Genomic DNA, 12860 nt, shown 5'->3' with positions numbered 1-12860 from the left:
GACAACCTCCGCTCTGCCCTCTGTTGTTACTATTTTGTCTTTTCCATAATTGAAGGTAAACAAAGCCATACAGCATGTGGTGTTTTGTTTCTGGCATCTTTCACGTAGCATGATGTCCTGAGATCCAGCCGCATTGCTGGGTGTGTGGGTAATTCCTTCCTTCTGTTGCGGATGGACCGTGGTTTTGGGCCATTGTGAAGAAAGCTGCAATGGACTTTACTGTACAAGTCTCCTTTTTTGAGATGGAGTTTTGCTCTTGTTGCCCACGTTGGAGTGCAATGGTGTGATCTCAGCTAACTGCAACCTCTGCCTCCCGGGTTCAAGCGATTCTCCTGCCTCAGCCTTCCAGTTAGCTGGGCTTACAGGGGCCCACCACCATTCCCAGCTAATTTTGTATTTTTAGTAGAGACGAGGTTTCACCACGTTAGCCAGGCTGGTCTCAAACTCCTGACCTCAGGTGATCCGCCCACCGCAGCCTCCCACAGTGCTGGGATTACAGGTGTGAGCCACCGTGCCCAGCCTATTGTACAAGTCTTTCACCCTGTTTTTGTAATTCTACTGGATACCACGCTTGGCGTCGGGTTCCAACTTAACAAAAAGTCATGGAGGTGTTAGGTGTTCAAATTCTCTCTTCCTTATTTTATAAGATTCCTGGAAGGTGAAACTGGCCTGATGCTCTCATGGTCTCCATTTGGATAGTGAATTTCCTTTGCTAACACTAATAAGAACACCAAGAAGAAGGGCATTCATGTTTATTCTCTTCCTCCCCAAGGCTTCTGGAGGAGCCTAAGGTGATCTCCGCCTTCTCTGGAAAGCAGGCCGGGAAGCATGTGGTGCATATCCCTTGCGGGAGCACTTACAGCGCGGCCATCACTGCGGAGGGGGAGCTGTACACCGGGAGCCGCGGGAACTATGGCCGGCTGGGCCACAGTGCGTCTGCCCTGCATGAGTGGGAGCATGCAGCAGGAGGTGGCCTCTCACAGGACTTAGGAACAGCCGTCCTATCTGTTTGAAGGCTCCAGTGAGGACGAGGCCATTCCAATGCTGGTAGCTGGGCTTAAAGGACTGAAGGTCATCGGTAGAGTTGTGGATGCTCCGCCCCCTCTCTCCACAGTCGGACCGAAAAGAAGGGGGCTTTCAGCCAGGCTCACCCAGGCTGGGGTCTGAGTGTCACTGTCCAGCTATTGGCTTCTTGCTTAACAGGTGAGCCAGCTGCTCCGGTGCACCTGCCACCCTAATGAGGGTGAACCAGCAGGCGAGTGACATGTCTGATAGTTTGGGGTTACAGGAAAGATAAGGCTGTGGGCTGCTGGGCCAGGAAGGGGTGTTTATTTTTAGAGTTTATCTACTGACTTGACCAGGGAGGGTTATAGGTACAACCAGTTTAAAGATGGAAATTTTGAGAGAGCAGGCAGGGACTTAGTGCTGAGTAAGGCAAGCAGGCTTCTCAAAGCAGCTCTTTTGGGAAGGCCAGAATCCTGTACCAATGTCGACAGCACGTTCATCAGCTGCTGGGGGAGTGCCGGACAGGGTTAAAGCACAGGAGAACTTTCTGGATGATAGGAATGTTCTATATCTTCAAAGGAGGTGGGATACATGGGTAATGCATTTGTTGAAATTCATCAAAATGTATACCAGATCTGTGCATTTCACTGAAGATAAATTATACCTCAAATTAAAAACATTTTTTAAAAGAGAGATGGGCCAGACGCAGTGGCTCACGCCTGTAATCCCAGCACTTTGGGAGGCCGAGGCGGGTAGATCACCTGAGTCAGGAGCTCGAGAGCAGCCTGGAAAACATGGTTAAATCCTGTCTCTATTAAAAATACAAAAATTAGCCAGGCATGGGGACACAGGCCTGTAGTCCCAGCTGCTCGGGAGGCTGAGGCAGGAGAATTGCTTGAACCCAGTAGGCGGAGGTTACAGTGAGCAGAGATCACGCCACTGTACTGGAGCCTGGGCAACAGAGCGAGACTCCGTCTCAAAAGAAAACAAAAAAAACAGACAGATGAAGGTTCTCAACTTTCACTAAAGGCAGAGTAGCTTGTTATAGATTAGCCTGCCCCCAAAAGCAGTTAGAGAAACTGGACAAAAATGTGCCCCCACCACCAAAAACAACTGTTTGAAGGTAATTGGAGACCTCAGTCAGAACTTGAGTGACCAGGCCTAGGAGGTGACCCTGACAGTCTGTAGTGCTTTTCCGACATTTGGTGATTGGTGAACAGTAGAGGGCTAAGAGGTTAAGAAACTGAGTCTGAAGTGGTGGTTAAGAGGCTGGAGAGCCTAGCTGAATGTGTGGCACTCACAGGGCTGAAATGACCTCATGAGAATTTGGGTCCCAGTAAGGAGATGGGACCTTGGTGGGAACCCTGGAAGGGTCACCCCTAGGAGTCCAAATGAATAAAAAATAGACCAGCCCTCACAAAAACTAAAACCTGCTTTGAACCAGCTTAGTTCCAAACTAGATGAAGGTGATCTGCGCTTACTCCAATTGTGTGCCATAAAGTCAAAGTCAATACTCTCTGGAGGCAGATAAAAGTTTACTAGCAATGCCATAAGACAAGACAAGACTAAATGAGAAAGAACAAGAAAAAAAACAATAGAAACATACAAGAAAAAAACCAATAGAAACATACATGTAAGGAAGATAAGGAAGAAATATTTTTTTGTTACTTTTTTTTTTGTTATTTTTTTTTATTTTTTTTTTTTTGGAGACAGAGTCTCGCTCTGTCACCCAGGCTTGAGTGCAGTGGCACGATCTCAGCTCACTGCAACCTCTGCCTCCCAGGTTCGAGCGATTCTCCTGCCTCAGCCTCCCAAGTAGCTGGGATTACAGGCATGCGCCACCATGCCCGGCTAATTTTTGTATTGGCCAGGCTGGTCTGGAACTCTTGACCTCAGGTGGTCCATTCACCTCAGTCTCCCAAATTGCTGGGATTACAGGCATGAACCACTGTGCCTGACCAATATTTTGCCACAATTTAAAATAAATAATTTTTTTTTTTTTTCAGGTTTGGGCTCAGACTATATTCTAAACAGTCACATGGCAGCTGACTCTTCTCCAGGCCTTGCTGCCGGGTTTTACATGTTTATTGTTTTTGCCTTCTTGTCATGTGCTCGGTAGATGGCAGCTTCCAGGTGCTCCTAAGGGGCCAGAAAAGAGAGTGAGAAGGCACGGAGGCTGCCAGGTCATCCCCCTCGGGGCCTCACCCTCATCAACTCCCTCAACTGGGTCTCCTGCAACTATTGGGGGGCTACCTCGGCCACCGCTTTGCCCTGAGCTTCCTGCTGCTGCAGCTGGGCAGAGCCTCCTTCTCAGAGGCCAGCTGCTGATAGGCAGCCAGATACTGCTGCAGTGGACCCAGGGAATGGTCTCGCTGCTGCTGCAGACTCTGAGCCTCTTGGCTCTTCAGCTCCACCTGCAGGATAGGCGTCAGGGTAGGCAGTGGCTGGCTTCCAGATTCTGGGCCCATAAACAGGGTGGCGAGGGCACAGTGGGGCTCTGTTATCTGCCCAGGCCCCTGGCCTCTAGCCCCTTCCTCCAGGCCTAAGTCACTGCCTCCCTTGCCTAGAGGCCCATGCCTCCCTCCGCAGCCTCAAATCTCACACCCTTCTTCCCACCATTGAAGCTGTACGCCACAGACTGGTGGAAAAGCAGAGGGAGCCAACCACCATCTGCTAAGTTGTGGTGAGGTCGTTCTGTATGATCTCCAGGGTTTGCACCCATCTCCGCCTGCTCCCCCACAGCTCGGCCTTCCGCCCCAGCTCCCCCAGCCTCTCCTCCAGCTCCTGCAGCCTCACCTCCTGCTTCTGCATCTTCTCCTGCTGCCACAGCCTCGTTTCCTGCTCCCGCATCTTCTTCTCCTGCCTCTGCATCTTCTCCTCCTTCTCCCGCATCTTCTCCTCCTGCCTCCGCATCTTCTCCTCCTGCTCACGTATCTTTTGCTCCTTCTCCCATATCACCTCTTCCTGCTTCCACATCTTCTCCTCCTGCTCCCACATCTTCTTTTCCTGCTCCCGCATCATCTCCTCCTGCCTCCACATCTTCTCCTCCTGCTCCCCTAGCTTCTTCTCTTGCCTCCACATCTTTTCCTCCTGCTCCCACATCTTCTTCTCCTGCTCCCACAGCTTTTCTTCCTGCTCCCGCAGCATATCCTCCTTCTCCCCCAGCTTCTCCTCCTGCTCACACATCTTCTCCTCCTGCACCCACAGCATATCCTCCTTCTCCCCCAGCTTCTCCTCCTGCTCACACATCTTCTCCTCCTGCTCCCGCATCACCTCCTCCTGCTCCCGTATTATCTCCTTCTGCTCCTGTATCTTCTCCTCCTGCCTCCATATCTTCTCCTCCTGCTCCCGCCGCTTCTCCTCATGCTCCCGTATCTTCTCCTCCTGCCTCCATATCTTCTCCTCCTGCTCCCGTAGCTTCTCCTCCTGCCTCCGCATCTTCTCCTCCTGCTCCTGCCTCTTCTTCTCCTGCTCCCATATATTCTCCTCCTGCTTGTGCATCTTATCCTCCTGCTCCCGTATCTTCTCCTCCTGATTGTGCATATTCTCCTTCTGCTCCTGTATCTTCTCCTCCTGCCTCCACATCTCCTGCTCCCGTATCTTCTCCTCCTGCTCCCGTATCTTCTCCTCCTGCTCCCGTATCTTCTCCTCCTGCTCCCGTATCTTCTTTTCCTGCTCCTGTATCTTCTCCTCCTGCTCATGCATCTTCACCTCCTGCCTCCAAATCTTCTCCGCCTGCTCCCACATCTTCTCTTCCTGCTCCCGTCTCTTCTCCTCCTTCTCCTGTGTTTTCTCCTCCTGCTCATGCATCTTCTCCTCCTTCTCCTCCTGCTCCTGCCTCTTCTTCTCCTGCTCCTGTATCTTCTCCTCCTGCTTGTGCATCTTCTCCTCCTGCTCCCTTATCTTCTCCTCCTGCTCATGCATCTTCTCCTCCTGCTCCCGTATCTTCTCCTCCTGCCTCCACATCTTCTCCTCCTGCTCCTGCCTCTTCTTCTCCTGCTCCCGTATCTTCTCCTGCTTGTGCATCTTCTCCTCCTGCTCCCTTATCATCTCCTCCTGCTCATGTATCTTCTCCTCCTGCTCCCTTATCGTCTCCTCCTGCTCGTGTATCTTCTCCTCCTGCTCCTGTATCTTCTCCTCCTGATCATGCATCTTCTCCTGCTCCCATATCTTCTCCTCTTGCCTCCAAATCTTCTCTTCCTGCTCCTGCCTCCTCTTCTCCTGCTCCCATATGTTCTCCTCCTGCTCATGCATCTTCTCCTGCCTCCACATCTTCTTCTCCTGCTCCTGCCTCTTCTTCTCCTGCTCCCGTATCTTCTCCTGCTCATGTATCTTCTCCTCCTGCTCCCGTATCTTCTCCTCCTGCCTCCACATCTTCTCCTCCTGCTTCCGCCTCTTCTCTTCCTGCTTCTGTATCTTCTCCTCCTGCTCTTGCCTCTTCTCCTCCTGCTCCCGTATCTTCTCTTCCTGCTCCTGTATCTTCTCTTCCTGCCTCCACATCTTCTCTTCCTGTTGCTGGTACAGGTGGTTCCACAACTTGTTCTCTTCCACCTGGGCTTGGAGCTTCGCGGACACACTCTGCAGCTCCTTACCCAGGTGGTCAGCCTCCTCCTGCAGCTGCTGCTGGAACAGTGAAAGTGTTGGTTTGAACCTCAGAAGGAAACAGACTCATGGGATAGTCATATAAATGTAATCTATCAAACAATGGTTTTCACCCATGATCCTTTAAAATATATATTTTTAAGCCCTAACTCTGAGATTCTGATTCCCCAGGCAGGGCCCCACTTTGTAGATTTTTAGCACACTCTAGAGGATTCTATGGTGGGACCAGAACAAGGGCCCAAATTTTCCAGCTCTTGACTGGAGCCTCCCCATAGCCTGCATGATCCTAGACCATGGTCCCAGCCGGACGGGGATCCCACAACCCCCGGGGCTGTAGCTGCTTGCCTGTGGCAGCAGGAGCTTGGCCTTCTCCAGCTTCCTTTCTAGCTCCTTTACATTGAGCTGGATCTCAGACTTCTCAGATTCTACAAGTCGAAGTTTTTCTTGTAGTTTGGCATTTTTCTCCTTCAGCTCATCATCGGTTATGCTACAACCAGAGGCAGTAGATAAAGGAATGAACAAAGAACAGAAAGGACCGCTGTGGTGATCAACCCTCTACTTTCACCCCACAACCACAGAACCGTGGCATTGGATGGGACCCCAGGAATTTAAAGCCCCAGGTGGCAGGCCAGAGAGAAGACATGAGTTGCCTGAGGCTACCCCATGAGTCAGTGGCACAGCCGGCACTAGAGCTTCCCTGTGCACACATGAAAACCTGTATGAGCCTCTCACCATGCTCACCTGTACCCCCACCTCCCGGCACACCCCCCACGCTACGAACCCCCAGACCTCCCATCCCACGATCCCCCATCCTACGTGTTCCTGTACAGTTCCAGACTCAGGGCATCCCTCTCCTTTGTTAACTCCTCGATGTACTGCAAATAGAGATAGGTGAAGTCAGGATAGAGCAGGCAGAGGAGCGGCTGGCCGACCAGGAACAACAGCCACCGTGACCACTCCACACACCACTCCCCACTCCCAGTCACACCTGACATGCTCTCAAGGCACTTCCAAGCCCAGGGTCTCCTTTGGTTTTCTTTTTTGTTTTGTTTTCTTTCTTTCTTACTTTTTCTTTTTTTTCAGGCAGAGTTTGACTCTTGTTGCCCTGACTGGAGTGCAATGGCGCAATCTCAGCTCACCACAACCTCCGCCTCCCGGGTTCAAGCAATTCTCCTGCCTCAGCCTCCCGATTAGCTGGGATTATAGGCATGTGCCACCACACCCGGCTAACTTTGTATTTTTAGTAAAGATGGGGTTTCTCCATGTCCGTCAGTCTAGTCTTGAAATCCCAACCTCAGGTGATCCGCCAGCCTCGGCCTCCCAAAGTGCTGGCATTACAGGCATGAGCCAGAGCACCTGGCCCTCATTTGTCTTTCAAAGAACTCAGTAAAGGTGGAAGGGACAGGGAAAGAGACTGAATTCATAGCTGGCTAGCAGGGGCCCAGAGACATCAGATGGTATTGCTATTGTTCTTACTGTTACTACTACCACTGTTGGAACCTTTACTGACTGCTTCACCAGGCACTGCACTAACAATCCCATTTCATCCTCACAACCTCCATAGGAGACGGTTACCATTATTACCTCTATTGTATAGATGAAAAACATGGGGTATTAAGGGTTAAGTGCTTGCCTAAGATCATGTAGAGCTGGGATTTCAACACCCAGGTATATCTGATTCTCTAAGCCCATTCTTTCACTGGGGGTAGGGGCAAAGATAAGAAGGAGGAAATTAATCATTTGTTCACATTTTGAAAGGATGATACATTCGAATCGTTCAAAACTCAGAAAGTACAGAAGGGAAACATCTCCCCCCAACACTTCCTCTCTCCTGAGATGTTTATGAATCCTTACAAACATGTTTATTGTATATTCCCATAATACATACACACACACACACACAGGCTTCCTCTCTCAACACAAATAATAACATACTCAAGCTACTCTTCTGTACCTTTATAGTACAAGTATCCTAACCGCCACTTGGGACTTGGCCAAGTCCACAGTCAAATATGGGCAGGGCGGGCACTTGGCCTGTGAGCTCTATGTCCAGTGCTCACTCCCCACGGCGCCCCCCAACTCACCCACAGCAGCCGACTCAGCCCCTGTCAGCCTCTAACCACCACACACAAAAGCAGCAAGCAATGGCCATGCTGTCTTCTGGGCAGGACACTCCATCCTGCAGAAGGGACTTTTAGGCTCACTCCTCCATCTGTGAAGCTGGGTTCCCAGGGGACGGGGCAGGTGGTTGGACTCACCCTGTCAGCCTTCTTCTTCTGTGTAGCAACAGCAGAGAGATCCCACTCTAAATGTCTTGTAAAATTCCATGAATCATGCAGGCGGCCGACCAGATGCCTGCACTCTCCTGGAATGAGAGACATTCAGATGTGGCCCAAAAGATTCCCCCTAAAGGCCTGTCAAAGTGCCAGGTTGAAGGATGACCGGGTGCCAGATTCCCACCTTCCAACTGCTGGACAGCACGCTGGCTGTAATAGAGTGCCGTCTGAAGCTCAGTTTTCTCACATGTAAGGATTCGTATGGTATGAACCTGGGCCTTTGGGAGAAAAGACAAGCAAGTGCTGAAAGAGGAGCAAAGAAACCTCCAGAGGACAGGAGGGAACTTCACACCTTCCACTTACCTCTAGCTCCCTCCTTAGGGCTTCCTGATGTTGGTGGCTTGCCTTCTTTTCCTATAGAAAGAGGAAGACAGAGCTCTTACTAGGGGGAGGCAGAGATGGCACAGCAAGAGACATGCCCCCAGAAGGGCACCACTGCCCCAGGACAGGCCCACCCATGGGACCAGGTTATCAGGGACCCTGTGTGGACGGGGTGGGATCCGGGGGGTGAGCCTTCTTCCCCAGGCTGGGAGTGGGCAAGAGGAGACTGGGGCCTCTACGGCTGAGTGTCCTCCAAACCCAGCAGTCATGTGAGCAAACAAAGAAATCACGTTACTTCTTCTAGCTGGGCTTGGTTCTGTTGTTTCTGTGGGGAGAGTCAAAGGAAGGTGACTGAGGGTGGCCCCTTCAACTCTATTCCCCAGGCCAGGAAGCAGTAGGCAGGGGCCAGGGATGGATTTTAAAGGTAGTTCTCAGACCCAATGGGAACACGAACTGGTAAACTCTCCTCAACTCCCAAAGTAAAAGGACTTGAGTCTTTGTTAGTTTTTGCCCACAGCCACAGAACTCAAAGTCTGAAACTAGATTCTCTCAAAAAGACAGTCAGAGAAACCTTCAGAGATGGAGTGTGAGAAGAGCCCACGCTTCTGCCAGCTTGTGATTTAGAAAGGTGCATTCATTCAACAAACATTAACTGAGCACATACGGGCCAGGGACGGTTCTTCACAGCGCAGATATAGGACGGAAAAGGCAGATAGGAACCCTCGGTCCCGAGGTTTCCATTCTAGTGGGCCTTTAACTCTCGGACTCTCAGAGCTAACAGACACCTCTGATACTCTCTAACTCTACCTCAGGAAACGCAAGCCCGAGAAGGAGAGTATACAGCAGGCCGTGGACTAGGGATTAACATAAAAACAACAATGATAAATCTCATTTAAACTTCACCAATGTAGGTAAAACCAAACCACTCCTATTTTACAGATGTGAAAAGAGAGGCCCAAAGAGCTCAAGGAATTTGCCCTCTATCATATCCCCAGCAGATGGAGAGGATTCAAACCCAGAATTCTTAAGCAGTGCCTGGGAGTTCTTCCACAATCTTAACAGTTACCCTCCACCACCCCTTGGGCCCTCTGTCCCCAGGAGCCTGGCCAGCCAAGACTCACAGCCTCAGGTGAGTGGCAACCACCAGAAGTGATTGTCTCAGGGTTAGCACCGTTATTTATGTTCTTCTTTTTGGTGTCGCTTGCTCCTGTACCAACACTAGGGTTGGCCTGGGGATGGTAGTCTCTCAACTGTGGAAAGGAAGAGCAGTGATACTCATGAGAACTACAAGCTCCTACAGTCACATCCTGCTTTACAGTTTCTACAAAATACTCTTATGCACCATCTGATTTAATGCCACCAACAACTGTAGGAAGTGTTGTCACAATCACTTAGTGACTGAGAGGGATTGATACCATGGCTGAATAGAAGGCACTAATGGAACTGAAACTCAGTCTTCTGACTCTGAGCTCTGGGATTTTGCCACAAGTCAGCAGCTACCAGGGACCAAAAGCAGAGGCAAAGGCAGAAAAGCAAATATTACGTAGGCAGGCACTGTACACCGTGTGGTTTAGAGTCATACACCCTCACACGTCTGTTAGTGTGAAGAAGTGCACCACTACCTCTCAAACTTTTATATTAATGTATGCTCATGGCAGAAGTCAGCCTTTCTGTGAAATCTGGGAACTTAACAGAAAGAGGAGAACCCAACCCTCATTTCAGAGAGAAGTCTTGTATATTCTTATAAATCTATGTGACTGTCACCCCTAAGTACATTAATGTTTTGTTCCTCAGTAGACTCAAAGGAAACTGATGCTTCAGAAAGATGCCCCATATTTATCGTGTGGCACTCAAAGTACCCCAGGTGGAGATGAGATGAGGAAGATTCAAGCTGTCAAGTTCAGTTTCCCAAGATCTGTTCCACAGAAGATAGGCAGATCTCACTCCAGCAACCACTGACTGAGGGGCACTCTGGTCCCAGAACAATGCAGAATTCAAGTCTGAGGTGGAGAACTCAGAAATAATGTTCGAGTCTCTCTGGAGAGTAGAAGCCTGGGAGAAAATCAAACTAAACCCGTTCTCCCATTGCCACCCAGAACACCGTCAATGTGTTGAGCTCATGGGGGAGGTGTAGGCTTTTCACACTGTCAGCGTCTGTGTTAAGGAAGTAAGGCAGCCTGAAACCTCTCTCTCCTACGTCCCACAGTCCCCAATCCCCTTCCAGCTGGAAACCTGTGCTACAACCAGAGGAACCAGAAATGGGCAAGAACACTTAGGGGACTGGGTCCTAAGACCAAAGACCGGTCTCGTGGCAGTAATGACAGTTCCTAGGGGGACTGCGACATCACTACATTGCACTGCTCGGTGGAGGGGTGGGGGGGACACAGGAGTGCAATGCCCAAGTTGCCGCTTTGAGATTGGGGAGTGGGGGTCACAGGATTGGGACCCAGGTCCTTGGAGATGCAAGCCCAAAGAGCCCAGGGAGGTCAGGCTTTGGGTGGCGGGAGGTGAGGCCCGAGTATGGAGCAGGGAGCCCCAGGAGTCACCTGTCCAAAGTGACCAGGGGACAACTGGTGAGGGCAGGTTCTAGGGCACCCAGGTCTTTGGAGACGTGAGCCCAAAGAGCCCAAGAAGGTCGGGTTTGGGTAGCAGGAGGTAAGGGCAGAGTATGGAGTGGGAAGCCCTGGGAGTCACCAGCTCAAAGTCACCCTGGGGTGGCTGGTGAGGGCAGAGGCAGGACTCACGAGGGGGTTGGGCTGGCTCACAAGATTTTGGTGTGGGGAGCCCAGGGGCACTGGGGGGTTCCCAGCCTAGTGTGCCTCAGCAGTGGCACAGACTCTGGCAGCAGCTTGACTGTCAGAGGGCGCCTGGGGCTGGGTTGGGGTGCCACAACCTGGTGCGTTTTACCTTTTCCTTGGCCTTGGCCAATTTGATCGGTTGGGTCTCTTTGGACATCATGGGATGGGTAGGGTGGTGGGGTTGGGGCCACATCAGCACAATCCAGGCGAGGACAACTATACACCTCCAGTCACCTACCAGGTAGCTGTGTGACTGAGCCAGAGGAGGCGTAACCAGGGCCACACTAGAATGCAGAATGGGGCGTGGCCTTAATGCTTCAAGCCTATTGGTCAATGAGAAAGATGCAAGGGAAAGGAGGTGTGGCCAGACAGCAGCCTGTCCTGAAGAACCTGTGATGTCACAAGGAAAGCCGCCATGTAACCTCTGTCCCCGCCCACTCCAGGAGAGGGGCGGGGCTGGCTTTCACTTTAAAGACTTTAAAACTGGATTACCTCAATTGAGGTACAAATCCTATTAAAATGGAAATTTTATAGTGTGCTTGATGATTGATAAAGCAGACTATATTATCCAACATTCCACTAAGATAAATAATCACAATGATTTCTCTTTTTTGGAAAACCTTTCTCATTCTCCTACATTATTGTTAAGGGTTTTTTGTTCTTCTAAAAATACAAAACAAAACAACAAAAAAGAAAACAAGAAACATGTCTAATATCTTTAAAAACATAAAGCTTGTGAGCCAGGTGTGGTGGCTCACGCCTGCAATCCCAGCACTTTGGGATGCTGGGGTGGGTGGGTCACCTGAGTTCAGGAGTTCAAAATCAGCTTGGCTAACATGATGAAACCCTGTCTCTATTAAAAATACAAAACTAGCTGGGCATGGTGGCAGGTGTCTGTAATCCCAGCTACTTGGGAGGCTGAGGCAGGAGAATCCCTTGAACCTGGGAGGCAGAGGTTGCAGTGAGCCAAAATCATGCCACTACACTTCAGCCTGGGCTACAGAACAAGACTCTGTCTCTAAATACATACATACACATACACACACACACACACACGGACACACACACACATACACACACACACACACGCACACACACACACACGGAAAGCTTTCCATTTAATAAGCACTCTAAGTTCTTTACAAGTTTAAAACAAATACAGGACCCTCTAAAGTAAGGCTAAATGCTAAGTGATGGGGGAGTGAAAAAGGACATAAATAACTCCTACTCTCATGAGGTTAATCACTAAATCCTATTTTTCTAGAATCACCTGGCCTCTCTAATCCCTGAAAATGAAACTGAATTTCTCACTTGTTACTTGGCTATGACTTGCAATCATGAAAACCAAGAGTTGTGTTCTGTCACTGTGTATTGCTTGTTACCTGGGATCAAGGGTTGACTTTTTCATGATTTGCTCCATTATCTGTGTGCTTCTTATCCCAGACCAAATTAAGCTTTTTTCTAAAGTTCTACAATTTACAGTTAGTACATAAGAGTGCTTCTCAAAAATATAGTCTCTGAACCAGGAGCACTTGGGAATGTCTTATAGATGTAAATTCTCAGGCCCCTCCCTAGACTTGATGAATCAGAAACTCTGGAGTGGGGCCCAGCAATCCACGCTGCAATAAGCCCTCCAGGTGTTCAGGAACGGCTGGCATACAGCAGGTAGAAAAATGTGTTTCCTTCTTTAGGTCCAAAGCCAAGGATACTATATGTTCTCTCTCGATACGAAGCAATGACATGCAATTAAAAGACATAAATCTCCTTCCTACTTCCACCCTCCAGCCAATGTGTTTTA

General features: G+C 50.0%; 1 protein-coding gene and 1 long non-coding RNA gene across 2 annotated transcripts; one reads left to right on the top strand and one right to left on the bottom strand.

The window, feature by feature from the left end:
- Nucleotides 1–3600: 3600 nt before the first annotated feature.
- On the bottom strand, nt 3601–6296 carry LOC135971758 (uncharacterized). Its single transcript, XM_073995408.1, has one exon. The coding sequence runs from the start codon at nt 5503–5505 to the stop codon at nt 3679–3681; it is 1827 nt and encodes a 608-aa protein (XP_073851509.1). The 5' UTR covers nt 5506–6296; the 3' UTR covers nt 3601–3678.
- Nucleotides 6297–7316: 1020 nt separating this feature from the next.
- On the top strand, nt 7317–11685 carry LOC141407165 (uncharacterized). Its single transcript, XR_012414727.1, has 2 exons — nt 7317–8132; nt 9204–11685. It is a non-coding gene; the product is annotated as an uncharacterized lncRNA (long non-coding RNA).
- Nucleotides 11686–12860: the final 1175 nt, after the last annotated feature.

Source organism: Macaca fascicularis, chromosome 7 (assembly GCF_037993035.2).
Source record: "Macaca fascicularis isolate 582-1 chromosome 7, T2T-MFA8v1.1".
In the NCBI taxonomy this organism is placed as follows: domain Eukaryota; kingdom Metazoa; phylum Chordata; class Mammalia; order Primates; family Cercopithecidae; genus Macaca; species Macaca fascicularis.
The sequence above is the reverse complement of the archived record's forward strand: the minus strand, read 5'-3'. Positions and strand labels throughout refer to the sequence as shown.